The sequence below is a fragment of the Lissotriton helveticus genome, chromosome 5_1 (assembly GCF_964261635.1).
Source record: "Lissotriton helveticus chromosome 5_1, aLisHel1.1, whole genome shotgun sequence".
Classification (NCBI taxonomy): Eukaryota; Metazoa; Chordata; class Amphibia; order Caudata; family Salamandridae; genus Lissotriton; species Lissotriton helveticus.
In genome coordinates, this window is record NC_136065.1 from 66,363,388 (window position 1) to 66,383,066 (window position 19,679).

General features: G+C 48.0%; 1 protein-coding gene across 1 annotated transcript; it reads left to right on the plus strand.

Annotated features, from left to right (window-relative positions):
- The first annotated feature begins 266 nt into the window (after positions 1-266).
- LOC144752952 (uncharacterized) lies at positions 267-18,913 on the plus strand. Its single transcript, XM_078640763.1, has 4 exons — positions 267-393; positions 4,508-4,561; positions 9,981-10,117; positions 18,618-18,913. The coding sequence occupies exons 1-4, from the start codon at positions 315-317 to the stop codon at positions 18,648-18,650; spliced, it is 303 nt and encodes a 100-aa protein (XP_078496889.1). The 5' UTR covers positions 267-314; the 3' UTR covers positions 18,651-18,913.
- The last annotated feature ends 766 nt before the right edge of the window (positions 18,914-19,679 follow it).

Genomic DNA, 19,679 nt, shown 5'->3' on the forward strand with positions numbered 1-19,679 from the left:
TGAGACACTGGGGGACACTCCCATCCCAATAAAAGTCTAATTAAAGTTTATGGGTAAGCACTTGTTTCATCACAGCTTCTGCAGTATCTAAGACAAATTCACCCAGGAATGTGCGGGCAGCACTGGTGGCTCAGTGACAGAGAGTGACAGGAGCAGACAACTACTCGATGACCAGTCCATGAAACGTGAGGAACACCCTCTTTACTGTCCACGGACAGGTATAAAGGCTTCGGTGTGCAAGGGATGCACACAACCTCTCTCTAAGGTACCCAGACGCACTGTGTGACCTGAGACATCTCCGAACAAAACTCAGCATGGCACCAGCATGGATGGGACCCGGCTGCGCCCTCAGGGTCCTGGCACTATTCATGGTCGTGTACCTCCAGACAGCAGGTAAGAGACCTCAGAGGTGGAGCTTGGTAAGGGGTGGAGAAACCAGCTGTCAGAAGAGTAAAGCCCTTGAGGATAGTGAATGAACTGAGAAGACCAGCCTTAGACTGACTGTCTGCTGGTGAGAGCCCGAAGGGGTCAGATATACTGACTGTAGAGCAGCGAGGGTGTTGTGAAGTCAGACATACTGAGTATGTGACAGTGGGAGCACTGTGGGGTTACATATACTGATTAAGTGACAGTTGAAAGGGAAAGCCCTGCAGTGTTAGACATACTCAGTGTTAGACAGTAAGACCTCTCTGGAGATTGGTATACAAGACGTGCAACAGTGAGATCTTCAGCGATAGATGTACTCAGTGTACGACAGTGAAAACTCTCCAGAGTTAGAAATATACAAACTGTATGCCAGTGGGAGCCCTGCAGCATTAGATATACTCAGTGTGTAATAGTGAGATCTCTGGAGGGTGATATGCTAGCAGTGTGCCAGTGAGAGCCCTGCAGCGTTAGATATACTCAGTGTGTGATAGTGAGAGCTCTCTGGAGGGTGATATGCAAGCAGTGTGCCAGTGAGAGCCCTGCAGCGTTAGATATACTCAGTGTGTAATAGTGAGATCTCTGGAGGGTGATATGCTAGCAGTGTGCCAGTGAGAGCCCTGCAGTGTTAGATATACTCAGTGTGTGATAGTGAGAGCTCTCTAGAGGGTGATATGCAAGCAGTGTGCCAGTGAGAGCCCTGCAGTGTTAGATATACTCAGTGTGTGATAGTGAGATCTCTGGAGGGTGATATGCTAGCAGTGTGCCAGTGAGAGCCCTGCAGTGTTAGATATACTCAGTGTGTGTTAGTGAGAGCTCTCTGGAGGGTGATATGCAAGCAGTGTGCCAGTGAGAGCCCTGCAGCGTTAGATATGCTCAGTGTGTTATAGCGAGAGCTCTCTGGAGGGTGATATATAAGCAGTGTGCCAGTGAGAGCCCTGCAGTGTTAGATATACTCAGTGTGTGATAGTGAGAGCTCTGTGGAAGGTGATATATAAGCAGTGTGCCAGTGAGAGCCCTGCAGCGTTAGATATGCTCAGTGTGTTATAGCGAGAGCTCTCTGGAGGGTGATATATAAGCAGTGTGCCAGTGAGAGCCCTGCAGTGTTAGATATACTCAGTGTGTGATAGTGAGAGCTCCCTGGAGGGTGATATACAAGCAGTGTGCCAGTGAGAGCACTGCAGTGTTAGATATGCTCAGTGTGTGATAGTGAGAGCTCTCTGGAGGGTGATATGCAAGCAGTGTGCCAGTGAGAGCCCTGCAGTGTTAGATATACTCAGTGTGTGATAGTGAGAGCTCTCTGGAGGGTGATATAAAAGCAGTGTGCCAGTGAGAGCCCTGCAGTGTTAGATATACTCAGTGTGTGATAGCGAGAGCTCTCTGGAACGTGATATATAAACAGTGTGCCAGTGAGAGACCAGCAGTGTTAGATATACTCAGTGTGTGATAGTGAGAGCTCTGCAGGGCCGGACTGGTAACCGAAACCGGCCCTGGCAAAGTGCTCGGCCGTCCCCCCCCTCCCCCCGGGGGGTTAGGGGGTGCGACCGCGCTCTTTGCTAGGGCCGGTTTTCGGCCGATTTTGTCACAGTGCCGTTTTTTCAGCTATGCTGCAAAAAACGACCCTGTAACAAAACCGGCCCCCTGGGGCCCGAAACCGGCCCCCACCCTCGCGGCCGACCGGGGGATTGCCCGGTGCCTGCAACGGCCAGTCCGGGCCTGGAGCTCTGTGGAAGGTGATATGTAAGCAGTGTGACAGTGAGAGCCCTGCAGTGTTAGATATACTCAGTGTGTGATAGTGTGATCTCCCTGGAGGGTGATATGCAGGCAGTGTGCCTTTGAGAGCCCTGCAGTGTTAGATATACTCAGTGTGTGACAGCGAGAGCTCTCTGGAGGGTGATATACAAGCAGTGTGACACTGAGAGTGCTGCAGTGTTAGATATACTCAGTGTGCGATGGTGAGAGTTCTTTAGAAGTTGATATACAACCTGTGGCAGAGAGAGAGCGCTGAAGTGAGAGATATACTCAGTGTGTGACAGTGAGCATTATCTGAGGTTTCATACACAAAGAGTGTGACAGTGAGAGTGATCCGGTGTTAGACATACTCAGTGTGTGGCAGTGAGCGCTCTCTGAGGATTCATATACAAACAGTGTGACAGTGAGAGTGATCCTGTGTTAGACATACTCAGTGTGTGACAGTGAGCGCTCTCTGAGGTTTCATACACAAACAGTGTGACAGTGAGAGTGATCCGGTGTTAGATATACTCAGTGTGTGACAGTGAGCGCTCTCTGAGGTTTCATACACAAACAGTGTGACAGTGAGAGTGATCCGGTGTTAGATATACTCAGTGTGTGACAGTGAGCGCTCTCTGAGGTTTCATACACAAACAGTGTGACAGTGAGAGTGATCCGGTGTTAGATATACTCAGTGTGTGACAGTGAGCACTCTCTGAGGTTTCATACACAAACAGTGTGACAGTCAGAGTGCTGCGATGTCACACCTACTCAGTGTGTGACAGCGAGAGCTCTCCAGAGTTGGATATACTGACTGCGGGACAGTGAGAGCCCTGCAGTGTTAGATATACTCAGTGTGTGATATTGAGAGTGCTGCAGTGTTAGATATACTCAGTGTGACAGTGAGAGTGGTCCGGTGTTAGATATACTCAGTGTGTGCCAGTGAGCGCTCTCTGAGGTTTCATATACAAACAGTGTGACAGTGAGAGTGATCCGGTGTTAGACATACTCAGTGTGTGCCAGTGAGCGCTCTCTGAGGTTTCATATACAAACAGTGTGACAGTGAGAGTGATCCGGTGTTAGACATACTCAGTGTGTGCCAGTGAGCGCTCTCTGAGGTTTCATACACAAACAGTGTGACAGTGAGAGTGATCCGGTGTTAGATATACTCAGTGTGTGACAGTGAGCGCTCTCTGAGGTTTCATACACAAAGAGTGTGACAGTGAGAGTGATCCGGTGTTAGATATACTCAGTGTGTGGCAGTGAGCGCTCTCTGAGGTTTCATACACAAAGAGTGTGACAGTGAGAGTGATCCGGTGTTAGACATACTCAGTGTGTGACAGTGAGCACTCTCTGAGGTTTCATACACAAACAGTGTGACAGTGAGAGTGATCCTGTGTTAGACATACTCAGTGTGTGACAGTGAGCGCTCTCTGAGGTTTCATACACAAACAGTGTGACAGTGAGAGTGATCCGGTGTTAGATATATTGACTGCATGACAGTAAAAGTGCTCTGATGTCAGCAGTACAGCAAGTGTGAGGACTTCCTGTTGGTGCTGGGCTTGCGGTTGTGGACACTGGTTAGGGTTACAGGTTGGAGAGACTGAGAGACGAGGAAGCGTAGCATTGGGGTGAGGGTTTGGAATTTCATCTGAGTTAAAGTCTATAGTTTAGAGGTCTTTTGTGGGGTTAGTGTCATGCTCAAGGCTAGGGTAGAGTAGTGAAAGTTAGCGCTAGGTGTGAGGTTGTTAACGGATCACGGCTAGAGGACTGGTTGTGGTTGAAGTAAGGGTCAGGTTGGAGGCAGAGTTATGGTTGGGATCAGGAGCACAGTCTGACTGAGGGTTTAGGCAGACCTTGGGTTTGGTGGGGGTTAGGGTTAGAAGTGGTGTCCAGCTGAGATGTTCACTCACATGAACGATGATTGGTTTTGGTCAGTAGTAGACTTGGGCTTATTGGTTTTGTGATAGTGAGTGTAAAACTCCTACATGCAGCCCAGAAAGAGTGGTCATGACTGGAGTCACGGGAACATTTGGATGCAGGGTTTGGGTAAATGTTGGGTTTACGGTTAGCTTTCACTGGTCTTGTTCCTCTTCTTCGGAATGGATCTAAGAGTACCATCTGCATTAGGTGTTAGGGTTTGGTGTCGGTCGTTGTGGTTTTACTACGGATGAAGACTGTGTAGGGTAGGGGTGAGACGTTGAATAAGCTGGTCATGCGTTTTTAGGGTGCAGTCTGGATTTAAGGTTAATGTTGGGTCCTGTGACGCACATACAGTATGTATGTGAAACAGAGAGAATGTGAAACCACCCATGCAAATGTTACTAATAAACTTTCTCTTCCTCTGTTACAGATTGCCAGATTACTCTTTTGCCACCCATTACTTTATTTCCTGCCAGCTCTACAGGTACAGTAGCAGCCTTCAGCCATGCCCTGCGTCTCCCTATTGCTGCTTGTGTGTCTATGTGTGTGTGTAAATACATGTGTGTGTGTATGTGTATATATGTATGTATGTGTGTATATGTCTATATGTGCATGTGTATAGCATGTATAAATGGGTTTATGTTAAAAAAACAGAAAGTCACTAAAAAAAACAAAGGTTACAGTAGAGATTAAAGATAATGGGCCCAATCCACAAAGGTAAACTGAACCGTAAGTCTAACTTTACGTCTTTCGGTATTCACAAAGGGCATTTACGAGAAGTAAAGTTAGGCTTTTTTCTCAGTAAAGCTTAAGACCAAATCTTAACTTTAACTGAGACAAAAGTTTAGCTGTACTACCCATAAATACCCTTTGTGAACACCGGAAGCCGTACAGTTACACTTTCCTCTCAGTTGACCTTTTTGACTCCAGCCCAGAGTAATTATAACTTATTTTACATTAGAAAAAGCCTTAGAAACTCACTGAAAAAAAGAAAGGTTAAAGTAACGTTATAGTTAGGTACAATTGCCAGTTTAATCATATAAAAAAACAAATTGAAATCCACTAGTTATAGTTATCTCAAGTAAATACTCATGCAGTAAAGTAACTATAACTCGGGCCCCGGCCAGGCACAGTGTTGTCCTCAATAATGACATTTCAGGTGCTGCAGTCACGTTATCAATGATGTCATAGAGCATCTCTTGAGTGATGTAATATGGGTATTAGTTAGCAGTGCATGGTGAGGGCGCCAGTTATAGTTTGCATGAATTCCTGTGTCCTGAAATGGCAGCTGCAACTTATCTCTTCATGTTGTGGCCAGCCAATCAGAGCATGAGCTCTGGGCGGACTCACAGGAGCCTCTTGCTCCCGCGGGAGGGCACTGGCCTGCAGGAAAAAATTCCCTCAACCAATCTGATGGCTTCATTTTTCAATTTGAGAGACCACTGAACTCCCACGAGATTCTAGTGAACCCAATCATCCAGATATGCAAATATATTTTAAACCTTAATTTCTCAAAAAGTACTGAACGGATTCACACTAACTCACAAAAATCATGCTTTCTGGGCCAAGTTAAAGCTTACTATCAAATTTTGTGTAATTCCGTTCAGTCATTTTCACACCTTCGCTTTCCAAAAAAGTTTATGGAAAATGCATGTGGATTTAGCATTTTAGGATTTACCCCTTTTTCTCTGCCTGCGCTTAACAGATCATTCCCAAACTTTCCATGAAAGGAAAGTTTTGTAAAGATTTGACAAACAATGCTAAAGTTATTAGCAATTCAAAAAAGGCATTTCCTATGGGAAAGTATAACTTAAGTTTAACTTAAGTTAAGATTTTGTCTTAAGACCAAAACATAAGACAAAAGACAAAATCCAAACTTTACAACTCCTAAAGGCCTTTTGTGAATACCGAAAGTTGTAAAGTTAAGATTTTTTCTCAGATCACTTTTGTGAATCGAGCCCAATGTTAGTACTTTCCTTGTGTGTCCGTGAGCAGTAGTAATATTAATACTATCCATGTGTGTCCGTGAGCAGCATTAATATTAATACTATCCATGTGTGTCCATCAGCAGTATTAATATTAATGCTATCCATGTGTGTCCGTGAGCAGCATTAATATTAATACTATCCATGTGTGTCCAAGAGCAGCATTAATATTAATACTATCCATGTGTGTCCGTGAGCAGCATTAATATTAATACTATCCATGTGTGTCCAAGAGCAGCATTAATATTAATACTATCCTTGTGTGTCCGTGAGGAGCATTAATATTAATGCTATCCATGTGTGTCAGTGAGCAGCATTAATATTAATACTATCCATGTGTGTCCGTGAGCAGCATTAATATTAATACTATCCATGTGTGTCCAAGAGCAGCCTTAATATTAATACTATCCATGTGTGTCCGTGAGCAGCATTAATATTAATGCTATCCATGTGTGTCCGTGAGCAGCATTAATATTAATGCTATCCATGTGTGTCCATGAGAAGCTGTAATATTAATACTATCCATGTGTGTCCGTGAGAAGCATTAATATTAATACTATCCATGTGTGTAAATCAGCAGCATTAATATTAATGCTATCCATGTGTGTCCGTGAACAGGATTAATATTATTACTACTTAAGTGTTCCTAAGAGCCGCATTAATGTCATTATAACCCACATATTTCTAAAGTCAGCATTAATATGATTACTGTCTGGCCGTCTCTAAAAGCAGCAATAACATTAATACTATCCATGCGTGTAAATCAGCAGCAGTAATATTAATAGTATCCACGCGTGTCCGTGAGAAGCATTAATATTAATGCTATCCGTGTGTGTCCAAGAGCAGCATTAATATTAATGCTATCCATGTGTGTCCGTGAGCAGCATTAATATTAATGCTATCCATGTGTGTCCGTGAGAAGCATTAACATTAAGGCTATCCATGTGTGTCCGTGAGCAACATTAAAATTAATACTATCCATATGTGTCCGTGAGCAACATTAAAATTAATGCTATCCATGTGTGTCCATGAGCAGCATTAATATTAATGCTATCCGTGTGCGTCCATGAACAGCATTAATATTAATACTATCCATGTGTGTCCAAGAGCAGCATTAATATTAATGAGATCCATGCGTGTCCGTGAGCAGCATTAATATTAATACTATCCTTGTCTGTGTATGAGCAGCATTAATATTAATGCTATCCATGTGTGTCTGTGAGGAGCATTAATATTAATGCTATCCATGCGTGTCCGTGAGAAGCATTAACATTAATGCTATCCGTGTGCGTCCGTGAACAGCATTAATATTAATGCTATCCATGTGTGTCCAAGAGCAGCATTAATATTAATGCTATCCATGTGTGTCCGTGAACAGCATTAATATTAATGCTATCCATGTGCGTCCAAGAGCAGCATTAATATTAATGCTATCCATGTGTGTCCGTGAGCAGCATTAATATTAATGCTATCCATGTGTGTCCATGAAAAGCATTAATATTAATACTATCCATGTGTGTCCGTGAACAGCATTAATATTAATGCTATCTATGTGTGTCCGTGAGCAGCATTAATATTAATGCTATCCATGTGTGTCCGTGAGCAGCTTTATTATTAATACTATCCGTGTCAAGTCCACATTTGTAAAGCGCACAATCACCCGTAAGGGTCTCTAGGCGCTGGGGGCCGTCGGGAAGATTAAGCGAGCTATTGCCCAGAGTCACATGGTGCTGGGCTGACCTGCCGCCGGAGCTGGGGATCGAACCGTGGTCCCCAGATTCCAGCGTCAGTCGCCCTGGCCGCTGCGCCACACCTCTCCCATCCGTGTGTGTCCGTGAACAGCATTAATATTAATGCTATCCATGTGTGTTCGTGAGCAGCATTAATATTAATACTATCCATGTGTGTCCGTGAGCAGCATTAATATTAATACTATCCTTGTCTGTGTATGAGCAGCATTAATATTATTACTATCAATGTGTGTCCGTGAGCAGCATTAATATTAATGCTATCCATGTGTGTCCGTGAGCAGCATTAATATTAATGCCATCCATGTGTGTCCGTGAGAAGCATTAATATTAATGCTATCCATGTGTGTGTATGAGCAGCATTAATATTAAGGCTTTCCATGTGTGTCCGTGAGCAGCATTAATATTAATGCTATCCATGTGTGTCCGTGAGCAGCATTAATATTAATACTATCCATGTGTGTCCGTGAGCAGCATTAATATTAATACTATCCATGTGTGTCCGTGAGCAGCATTAATAGTAATGCTATCCCTGTGTGTCCGTGAGCAGCATTAATATTAATACTATCCGTGTTTGTCCGTGAACAGCATTAATATTAATGCTATCCATGTTTGTCCGTGAACAGCATTAATATTAATGCTATCCATGTGTGTCCGTGAGCAGCATTAATATTAATGCTATCCACGTGTGTCCGTGAGCAGCATTAATATTAATGGCATCCATGTGTGTCCATGAGCAGCATTAATATTATTGCTATCCATGTGTGTGTATGAGCAGCATTCATATTAAGGCTTTCCATGTGTGTCCGTGAGCAGCATTAATATTAATACAATCCATGTGTGTCCGTGAGCAGCATTAATATTAATACTATCCATGTGTGTCCGTGAGCAGCATTAATATTAATACTATCCATGTGTGTCCGTGAGCAGCACTAATAGTAATGCTATCCCTGTGTGTCCGTGAGGAGCATTAATATTAATGCTATCCATGTGTGTCCGTGAGCAACATTAATATTAAGGCCATCCATGTGTGTCCGTGAGCAGCATTAATATTAATACTATCCTTGTGTGTCCGTGAGCAGCATTAATATTAATGCTATCCATGTGTGTGTATGAGCAGCATTAATATTAAGGCTTTCCATGTGTGTCCGTGAGCAGCATTAATATTCATACTATCCATGTGTGTCCGTGAGCAGCATTAATATTAATGCTATCCATGTGTGTCCGTGAGCAGCATTAATATTAATGCTATCCATGTGTGTCCAAGAGCAGCATTAATATTAATGCTATCCATGTGTGTGTATGAGCAGCATTAATATTAAGGCTTTCCATGTGTGTCCGTGAGCAGCATTAATATTAATGCTATCCATGTGTGTGTATGAACAGCATTAATATTAAGGCTTTCCATGTGTGTCTGTGAGCAGCATTAATATCAATGCTGTCCATGTGTGTCCGTGAGCAGCATTAATATTAATGCTATCCATGTGTGTCCAAGAGCAGCATTAATATTAATGCTATCCATGTGTGTGTATGAGCAGCATTAATATTAAGGCTTTCCATGTGTGTTCGTGAGCAGCATTAATATTAATGCTATCCATGTGTGTTCGTGAGCAGCATTAATATTAATGCTATCCATGTGTGTCCAAGAGCAGCATTAATATTAATGCTATCCATGTGTGTGTATGAGCAGCATTAATATTAAGGCTTTCCATGTGTGTTCGTGAGCAGCATTAATATTAATGCTATCCATGTGTGTTCGTGAGCAGCATTAATATTAATGCTATCCATGTGTGTCCGTGAGCAGCATTAATATTAAGGCTTTCCATGTGTGTCCGTGAGCAGCATTAATATCAATGCTATCCATGTGTGTCGGTGAGCAGCATTAATATTAATACTATCCATGTGTGTCCGTGAACAGCATTAATATTAATACTATTCATGTGTGTCCGTGAGCAGCATTAATATTATTACTACCTAAGTGCCCCAAGGGCCCTGCTATTAGGACTACTTACCACATATCTCTAAAGTCAGCAGTATTATTATGAGTGCCGCGTGTCTCTAGGTATATTTATTATCCAAGTGATTCTATGAGCAGCAGCAATATTATTACTACACATGAGTATTTAAGTCCAGCGTTTGCTAACTCACTTTTTACCCTCGTTCTCCTCAGTGTCACCGACCACTACAACTACAACGACCACCTACACCACCCGGAGGAGGGACAGAGACGACATGAGGGGCTATCACATTGCCATTATCGTGCTGTTAGCACTGACCCTGGCAGCGGTGCTGACCATGTGCATCGCGGTGAGTAGTAGTGTCTGGGAAGGGGTTCATGATCCATTTGCCCCTTGCGTGGGTACCAATGTGACTTAAAGGGGTTAATGATGTTAGATGTATTGACTGACAGTGAGAGTGAGAGCGCTGTGAGGTTAGATATATTGCCCTATGTCTCCCTATTGCTTAGATATATTGACTGACAGCGAGAGCACTGCGAGGTTAGATATATTGACTGGCAGCGAGAGGGCTGCGAGGTTAGATATATTGAGTGACAGTGAGAGCGCTGCGAGGTTAGATATATTGACTGACAGTGAGAGCGCTGCGAGGTTAGATATATTGACTGACAGTGATAGTGCTGCGAGGTTAGATATATTGACTGACAGTGAGAGCGCAGCGAGGCTAGATATATTGTCTGACAGTGAGAGCGATGCGAGGTTAGATATATTGACTGACAGTGAAAGCGCTGCGAGGTAAGATATATTGACTGACAGCGAGAGCACTGTGAGGTTAGATATATTGACTGACAGAGTGCTGCGAGGTTAGATATATTGACTGACAGTGAGGGCGCTGTGAGGTTAGGTATATTGACTGACAGAGTGCTGCGTGGTTAGATATATTGACTGACAGCGAGATCACTCGGAGGTTAGATATATTGACTGACAGTGAGAGTGCTGCGAGGTTAGATATATTGACTGACAGTGAGGGTGCTGCGAGGTTAGGTATATTGACTGACAGAGTGCTGCGTGGTTAGATATATTGACTGACAGCGAGATCACTCGGAGGTTAGATATATTTACTGACAGAGCGCTGCGAGGTTAGATATATTGACTGACAGCAAGAGCACTGCGAGGTTTGATATATTGACTGACAGAGCGCTGCGAGGTAATATATATTGACTGACAGTGAGGGTGCTGCAAGGTTAGATGTATTGACTAACATTGAGAGCGCTGCGAGTTAGATATATTGACTGACAGTGAGGGCGCTGCAAGGTTAGATATATTGACTGACATTGAGGGCGCTGCGAGTTAGATATATTGACTGACAGTGAGGGCGCTGCAAGGTTAGATATATTGACTGACAGTGAGAGCGCTGCGAGGTTAGATATATTGACTGACAGCGAGAGGGCTGTGAGGTTAGATATATTGACTGACAGAGTGCTGCGAGGTTAGATATATTGACTGACAGTGAGGGCGCTGCAAGGTTAGATATATTGACTGACAGTGAGAGCGCTGCGAGGTGAGATATATTGACTGACAGCGAGAGGGCTGTGAGGTTAGATATATTGACTGACAGAGTGCTGCGAGGTTAGATATATTGACTGACAGTGAGAGCGCTGCGAGGTTAGATATATTGACTGACAGCGAGAGGGCTGTGAGGTTAGATATATTGACTGACAGAGTGCTGCGAGGTTAGATATATTGACTGACAGTGAGAGCGCTGCGAGGTTAGATATATTGACTGACAGCGAGAGGGCTGTGAGGTTAGATATATTGACTGACAGAGTGCTGCGAGGTTAGATATATTGACTGACAGTGAGAGCGCTGCGAGGTTAGATATATTGACTGACAGCGAGAGGGCTGTGAGGTTAGATATATTGACTGACAGAGTGCTGCGAGGTTAGATATATTGACTGACAGTGAGAGCGCTGCGAGGTTAGATATATTGACTGACATTGAGGGCGCTGCGAGTTAGATATATTGACTGACAGTGAGAGCGCTATGAGTTAAATATAGAGAGTCAGAGTGCTGCTGAGTTAGTTATTCTGGCACCAACTTGTCATATAGTTTTAACCTGCCTGGGTAGGGTGAGGTTGAGATCAGTCCATTACTAGGGGTGGGGTTGGGAAGGGAGAGGCCATTGGGCTCATTTCACCAGAGCTCAGGCCACTCACTCCAGGTTTAGCCTGTCTAACTGCACTGCCCTGCCCCCGCCCCTGGAGTTAGAGCCGCTGTGCAACCACAGGAGTAAGTTTCACAGCTCTGGGCTGACTTTAGATATGAGTCCAGTCCAGGCGCGGCCCATGCAGGTGAGAGCGGTGGGGATGGCTGGGGAGGGAGGCGACAGACTAGAGTCAAACCACCGCTCTCACCTGAATTTGATTTTAATTGTATTTATTTATTTTGTAATGCGTTTGAATCATCCCCAAAGAGATATCTTGGCGAAGTAAGGCGAAGAGCCTAAAAGTTTCAAATAATTCAGTTTTTAATAATTTCCTAAAATTGTAGTGGGCAGTGCATTCGCGGAGGTGTAGGGGAAGTTTGTTCCAAATATGGGGGCGAGGAAAGAAGTAGCATGGCCACCTGAACGCGTTTTCTTAATGCGTGGTATAGTAAGAAGAGACTTATTCGTAGCTCTCAAAGGCCTTGTAGGTCGATAGAGGATACGTTTCTCCTTCAAGTAGCTCACTCCCTTACCATTAAGCGCTTTGTGCGCTAGACAACAGATTTTAAAGGTGATACGCTTCCGCACTGGCAGCTGTTGTGTCCTGCAGACAGGTTGGACCAACTTAGCTAATCGGCACTAGGCCTGACACGTGGCCCTAGGAATAAAGGATGCCGACACGGGAAATAACTTGTTGGCTCTCCGTGCGCCCGTCTCAGAATGGCGTACGTGCGTGCGGAGCCTTTCTTTATTATAGGCGGTCACATGACTTCCACACTACACGCCCCTTACGCCCGGGGCGGATTATGAACCCAAAACATAACATTCCTCCTAAAACAAGAAAAACTCAAAACAATAATTCTCAGACAGCTGCACCCTTCCGTCTTGAGGGGTAGTCTATTGTACTAATCTTCATAGACTTCAAGTTCACTTTCAAAAACTGCTCCCAACCCGTAGGACACATTACGGAACATTGTATTTAACTCTGATACATAGAACAGTCTTACGTGAGATAATCGCGTAGTCGACAGGAAGGCGTCGGGTTACGTCTCAGCCTTTGATCCACGCCCCTCTGGCTTGAACAGTCTGTCTCTGGGGCGGAGCCGGTCTCAGGCGCCTCCATGTCGGGCTCCTCCGGATCTGACACCCCTTCCTGGGCCTCCGCACCGCCTTCTGTTTCCTTGATCACCGCCCTCGGAGTGCTACTCTGTGTGATCTCGAGACTGGGCGTCGGCTCCCTGCCTGGCAAGTCCTGGGCAGTTTCAGTTTCTGTTACCAGAGGTGGTGAATCCGAGGCGCTCAAACCCCCATGGAAATGTTTAAAGTGCGACACATTCCTGGTTACAGTCTCCCTTCCGCGGACCACAGTGATGCGTGTTCCTTTAACACCAACCACTCGCCAGGGTCTTCTCTCATAATTCAAACGAAACTTTCCGCTCGTCACCCTGTTACGGAGAAGCACCACATCTCCTCTGCTGAATTGTGTCACCATGGCTCTTCTCTTGTGGCTGATTTTAGCAAATGCAGTCTCTCGCTTGCGGGCAATTATTTCTTCATTCACGGGGGCAGGGGCCCATTGAGGGTGGTGAGGAATGGAATCAGGTACAATCCGTCCCATCAGGAGATGCGCCGGGGCTATCCCGGTAGTTGAATGGGGGGTTTGTCGGTAGCTGCGAAGAAACGTGAAAATGGCCATCTCCACGGACTGTCCTTTGTCATGAGCAATGCGAATCACTTTATTAAGGGTCCTCATGAAGCGTTCCGCTTCCCCATTCGCTTGTGGCCATCGGGGAGTGATGCGTCGATGCCGAATGCCCAGAGATGACAGATAGGTGGCCAGTTCCTGTCCTTGAAATGGGGGTCCATTGTCTGTGCGGATTTCGCACATAGCTCCATGGGTGGCAATAATCTTCTCTACCTTCGGGATCACACACTCTGCGCTGGTGCTGGCTATTATTTCCACTTCCGGATACTTGGAATGGTCATCAATCATGACCAGCGTGTAGTTCCCATCCGGGAGGCTGCCAAAGTCCATGCTGACCTTGTCCCATGGCTGTTGTGGACGAGGTTCCACGGCAATCGGGGCTTCCCGAGGAGCTTCCCCCGTCACCTGACACGCAGCGCATGCCCTCACCACCTGCTCCACCATGTCATCCATCAGAGGAAACCACACCTTTGTCCGTAAGCGTGCCTTGGTTTTAACCATGCCTTGGTGACCTACGTGCGCTAACTGTATGACTTGATCAGTGAGGGCTGAGGGTATCACCAAGCGATGCCCCCGCAGAAGGCATCCGGCCTCATCTTCATTGAGCTCCTCTCGGACATGGTACAGACTCTCCATTATTTTCTGAGCTTCGGGCGTGAGCATCTTCCACCCCTCCTTGGCCCGATTCCAGTTAGTCGTGTGAACAAGTTCTTTGGCCCTCTGGAGGCAGGCGTCCTGCGCTGTGACACTCACAATGTCGCTGAGAGAGATGGGACGAGGGCAAGATCGCGCCACCACCCACCTGACATAGGCCTCTGTTTCTTCAGCTTCCTCCATCTCCTCAGCCGTGGCTGGTCTGGGATGTCGGGACAGATAATCTGCCGGGTTCTTGGCTCCGGGCTGATACTCGATTGTACAGTTGTACTCCTGCAGTTGAAGCAGCCACTTTTCTATGCGAGGCGGGGGTTTGGATGAGGTTCCCGCAAACAGGGACAGCAGGGGTTTGTGATCGGTCACCACAGTGAATGGCTTGCCATATACGTAGAGGTGAAAATGTCGACACCCCCAATGAGTGGCAATCGCTTCCTTCTCAATCTGCGAGTACCTCTGTTCCGTGTCCGTGAGAGATCTGCTCGCAAAAGCAACAGGCGTCCAGTCGATGTCGTCTCTCTTCCTTTGCATGAGAACCGCTCCCAGTCCAGCAGGCCCCGCATCCACAGCAATAAGCGTGAAGTTGCGGGGATCAAAGAAAGCGAGAGTGGTGTTGTTGGACAGAGACTCTTTGATGTCTCGGAAAGCTTTCTCTTGCTCAGGCCCCCAGTGCCAGGGAGTGGAGTCTTTGGTGAGGTCCCGCAGGGGGAGCGTGAGGTTAGCCAAGTCTCTGATGAACCGGCCACAATAGTTGACCATGCCCAGGAAACTCCGGACTTCAGTAACGGTCTGCGGGGGTGGCGCATCTTTAATGTCCTTCACCTTATCCGGGTCCGGATTGACACCCTCGGCTGAGAAGACGTAACCAAAGAACCCTAGCCGGTCCCGCAGGAATTCACACTTTTCTCGGTGGAGCGTTAGTCCTGCGTCTTTGAGTCTCCGAAACACTTGGGCCAGCCTTTGATTGTGCTCCGGGATGGTGCGGGCATGTATCATTATGTCATCACTGACATTTATCACTCCAGGTATTCCAGCGATTAGCTCCTGGATGACATTCTGGAACACCTCCGCTGCACTGGAGATCCCGAAGCTGAGGCGAGTGTATCTTCGAAGGCCGATGTGAGTGGAGAAAGTAGTGATGTTGCGCGACTCCATGTCCAACACCAACTGGTGGTACCCTGACCGCAAGTCCAGCTTGGAAAACCAACGGGCACCTGCCATCTCTCCGATGAGGTCATCTATGGTGGGCGTGATGTGGCGCTCCCGTTTTATGGCAGCATTCGGGAGGCGCATGTCCACGCATATCCTGACCGCTCCGGGTTGCTTCGGTTTCCGGGTGACCACGATGGGCGAAACCCATGGGGTGGGACCCGAAACTTTTTCGATTATGCCTGCCGCTTCCAGTTTGTGCAGTTCTTCTTCCACCAGCGGCCGTAGATGGAACGCAATGCGGCGGTGTCGCAGAGCCACCGGCTGCACCGTTGGGTCAATGTGCAGATGAATTTCTCGGCCTTTGAACTTGCCAATGCCCTCGAAAAGGTCCGGGTACTCCATGAGGAGATGTTGGACAGATTCCTCATGGACCCCGAAGGCGAATGTCACCACTCCCAGGTCTTCAGCCGCTCTGCAACTCAGCAGCATGCCTTGGCCTTCTTCTGACACGAAGACATTGGTTTTGATCGTCTTGTTCCCATGGCGGATTACCGCTTTGAACTTTCCTCTAATCTCGAGAGGGGTGTCTTGCCCATACGCGAAGACAGTGATGGGGGTGGGACGCAGTGCTGGAGGCGTGGTCATGGTCCTGTAGAGGGAAATACTCATCAAGTTTATGGATGCGCCCGTGTCCACCACGGCTATAAGATCTTGGTCCGCTACCTGTATGGCGCATTGAGGCAGGGGCCTGGTGCGGCGGGCAGCGGTGCCAATCATGTGCACCTTGTGCACCGACCGTTCTTCTTCTTTGTCATCATCCATGTCACTGCGACTCTGTTCCCCCTCCACTATGGCCTGCACAGCGGGGCGTGGTTTACGGAAGTTCTTCGATCGGCACACCTTTTCAAAGTGATTCTGCCGGCCACATCCCGAACACCGCTTGCCCCGTGCTGGGCATTCTGCCATCTGGTGTCGCGGACCTCCACAATACCCACATGACTGTCCCGACGCTCCACCCTGAATGGGCGGTCTCTTGGGCCACTTGGTGGGCGTGTGTGTCTGTATCTTGTTGACCGGTTCCACTTTGACCGATGCCTGCAACGCAGCTTCCATGTGCGCAGCCCTAGCTTTGGAGAGTTCTTTCGTGCGGCCAAGAGTTAAGATGTCCGTCAGCGGCTTGCCAGACTCCTCCAGAATCCGTTCCCTTAATTTGGCCGACGCACATCCCTGTATGATTTGCCCCCGAATTTCCTCAGTGGTATCTTGAAACCCACACGTGAGCGCCAACCTTTTGAGCCTGGTGTGATATGTGTCCAGCGATTCCTCGGGCAGCTGGCGCGCTTGTCTAAACACAAATCGTTCATAATCTTGATTGGCCATGGGCTCAAAATGGGCATTGAGGGCATTAATCAGCGTGTGATGAGTTCTGGGGGTCGCCTCCGGGAGGGTCCGAGCAATGGAGTGTATGTCCTTGCCGCCGAGATGTAACACCATGGCCCGTTTCTGTTCCTTGTGCGTCTTCGTAGCTTCAAAGAACACTAGTAGTCTATCCACCCACTCCTTCCATTTGGGAGCGAGCGCTGAGGGCGCACCCTCCACCACAAAGGGTTCGATGGGCGGAATCGTCGCCATCCTCCCAGGCACGCTTGCGCGGAGGTGGGGTCCGCCGCACGGCACGAGCACCACGAGCCGAGGGACAGGCTCGCGGCCGCCACACGGGGCAGGAGGCAGGTACTCTCACCCAGCGAGGATCCAGCAGCCACCCTCGTCGCCAATTGTTGTGTCCTGCAGACAGGTTGGACCAACTTAGCTAATCGGCACTAGGCCTGACACGTGGCCCTAGGAATAAAGGATGCCGACACGGGAAATAACTTGTTGGCTCTCCGTGCGCCCGTCTCAGAATGGCGTACGTGCGTGCGGAGCCTTTCTTTATTATAGGCGGTCACATGACTTCCACACTACACGCCCCTTACGCCAGGGGCGGATTATGAACCCAAAACATAACAGCAGCCAGTGCAGTGCCCGTAATAAAGGGACCAGGCGTGGGCTGCTCCTGGGCTGGTCTCATATCTAAAGTCTGCCCAGAGCTGTGAAACCTGCCCCCGTGGATGCCCAGTGGCTGTAACTCCTGGTGGGGGAGGGGAGGGCTATGCCGCTCTTACCTGCACGGGCCGCGCCTGGGCTGGCCTCATACCTAAAGTCAGCACAGAGCTGTGAAACCTGCCCCTGTGGTTGCCCAGTAGCTGTAACCCTTGGTGGGGGAGGGGAGGGGAGGGCTATGCCGCTCTTACCTGCACGGGCCGCGCCTGGGCTGGTCTCATATCTAAAGTCCGCCCAGAGCTGTGAAACTTACTCCTGTGGTTGCCCAGTGACTGTAACTCCTGGTGGGGGAGGGGAGGGGAGGGCTATGCCGCTCTTACCTGCACGGGCCGCGCCTGGGCTGGTCTCATATCTAAAGTCCGCCCAGAGCTGTGAAACCTGCCCCTGTGGTTGCCCAGTGACTGTAACTCCTGGTGGGGGAGGGGAGGGGAGGGCTGTTCCGCTCTTACCTGCACGGGCCGCGCCTGGGCTGGTCTCATATCTAAAGTCAGCCCAGAGCTGTGAAACTTACTCCTGTGGTTGCCCAGTGGCTGTAACTCCTGGTGGGGGTGGGCTATGCCGCTCTTACCTGCACGGGCCGTGCCTGGGCTTGTCTCATATCTAAAGTCCGCCCAGAGCTGTGAAACCTGCCCCTGTGGTTGCCCAGTGACTGTAGCTCCTGGTGGGGGAGGGGAGGGGAGGGCTATGCCGCTCTTACCTGCACGGGCCGCGCCTGGGCTGGTCTCATACCTAAAGTCAGCCCAGAGCTGTGAAACCTGCCCCTGTGGTTGCCCAGTGACCGTAACTCCTGGTGGGGGAGGGGAGGGGAGGGCTGTTCCGCTCTTACCTGCACGGGCCGCGCCTGGGCTGGTCTCATATCTAAAGTCAGCCCAGAGCTGTGAAACCTGCCCCTGTGGTTGCCCAGTGGCTGTAACTCCTGGTGGGGGTGGGCTATGCCGCTCTTACCACGCCTGGACCACCCCCCTCTACCCACCCTGCCCTGTGATACGTGTGGATGTTGAGACTGTTTGCTAACCCTTTTACATCATTCTTTTTCAGTCCATCTTCCGCAAGATTCGCTCTCAGCCGTGAGTCCCAGATGCTGAGCCCTTGCAGATGTGGAGAACAGGCGAAGCTCCTGCCTTGCCACCCTGTCTGTGCCACTCCTGAAGAGTGCGACGGCATTAGGGGTGGACCAAACCTCATTATTTATTTCACAAGTAAAACTACATGTATTTCCAGAATTGTGCGTGGGTGGTAATCTGCATGAAAATGAACACGAGGGATTGCTTTTGTGCGGGGTGTCCCTTTCTGCAGAAAAACAATCCCGCCTGCAACGGAGGCTCAATTACAAAAGGTGCAAGGGTGCCTGCGTTGGCGCTAGGGTGCCTGCGTTGGCGCAAGGGTGCCTGCGTTGGTGCAAGGGTGCCTGCGTTGGTGCAAGGGTGCCTGCGTTGGTGCAAGGGTGCCTGCGTTGGCGCTAGGGTGCCTGCGTTGGCGCTAGGCAGCAAATTGTGTGCGTCTGCGCACGGGGAAAGGACAGGAATGCTCCGTACTTCATGAAAACAGTGCCTTCCTGCCATTTCATGCTGGCGTAGGGCAGTGCAGCCAGAAGACTTGTGGTGCTGCCCTGCAATGAGGCCCTAAGTGTGATTTACCATATAGCTCCCAGAAGCATAGTGCGAGCGTTGGTAGAGGGCAGGAGGCACATCCAGCCCTACATGTTCCTTTAGAATGAGTTATGCAGAAGTAAATAACACACATAGAGCCTCAGCATTAAAAAACTTTAGCAAAACAAGATCAGTATTCTGTGTGCCCCACAGAGCGTCTGATGGTGTTTTGTTCTTTTGTAAATAACATATTTTGTTTCTGTTGCCCAACATTGGATCATTGTGCGTTACCCAGCGATGCTTATGTTATGATTGATAAACTGGTGGTGTTAATAAAGAATCATTAATGAACCCACAGTGAAGTTGTGTGGTCTGTGAGTGATGGGTGGTCTGAGGTGGGCTCCAGCTATCTGTAGACGGTTACACAGAGATTATTGTATTATTATCAAGGCTCCCAGTTTTCCACTTTCACAGATTTTTAGAGGTACATATATAGAGAACACCACCTATT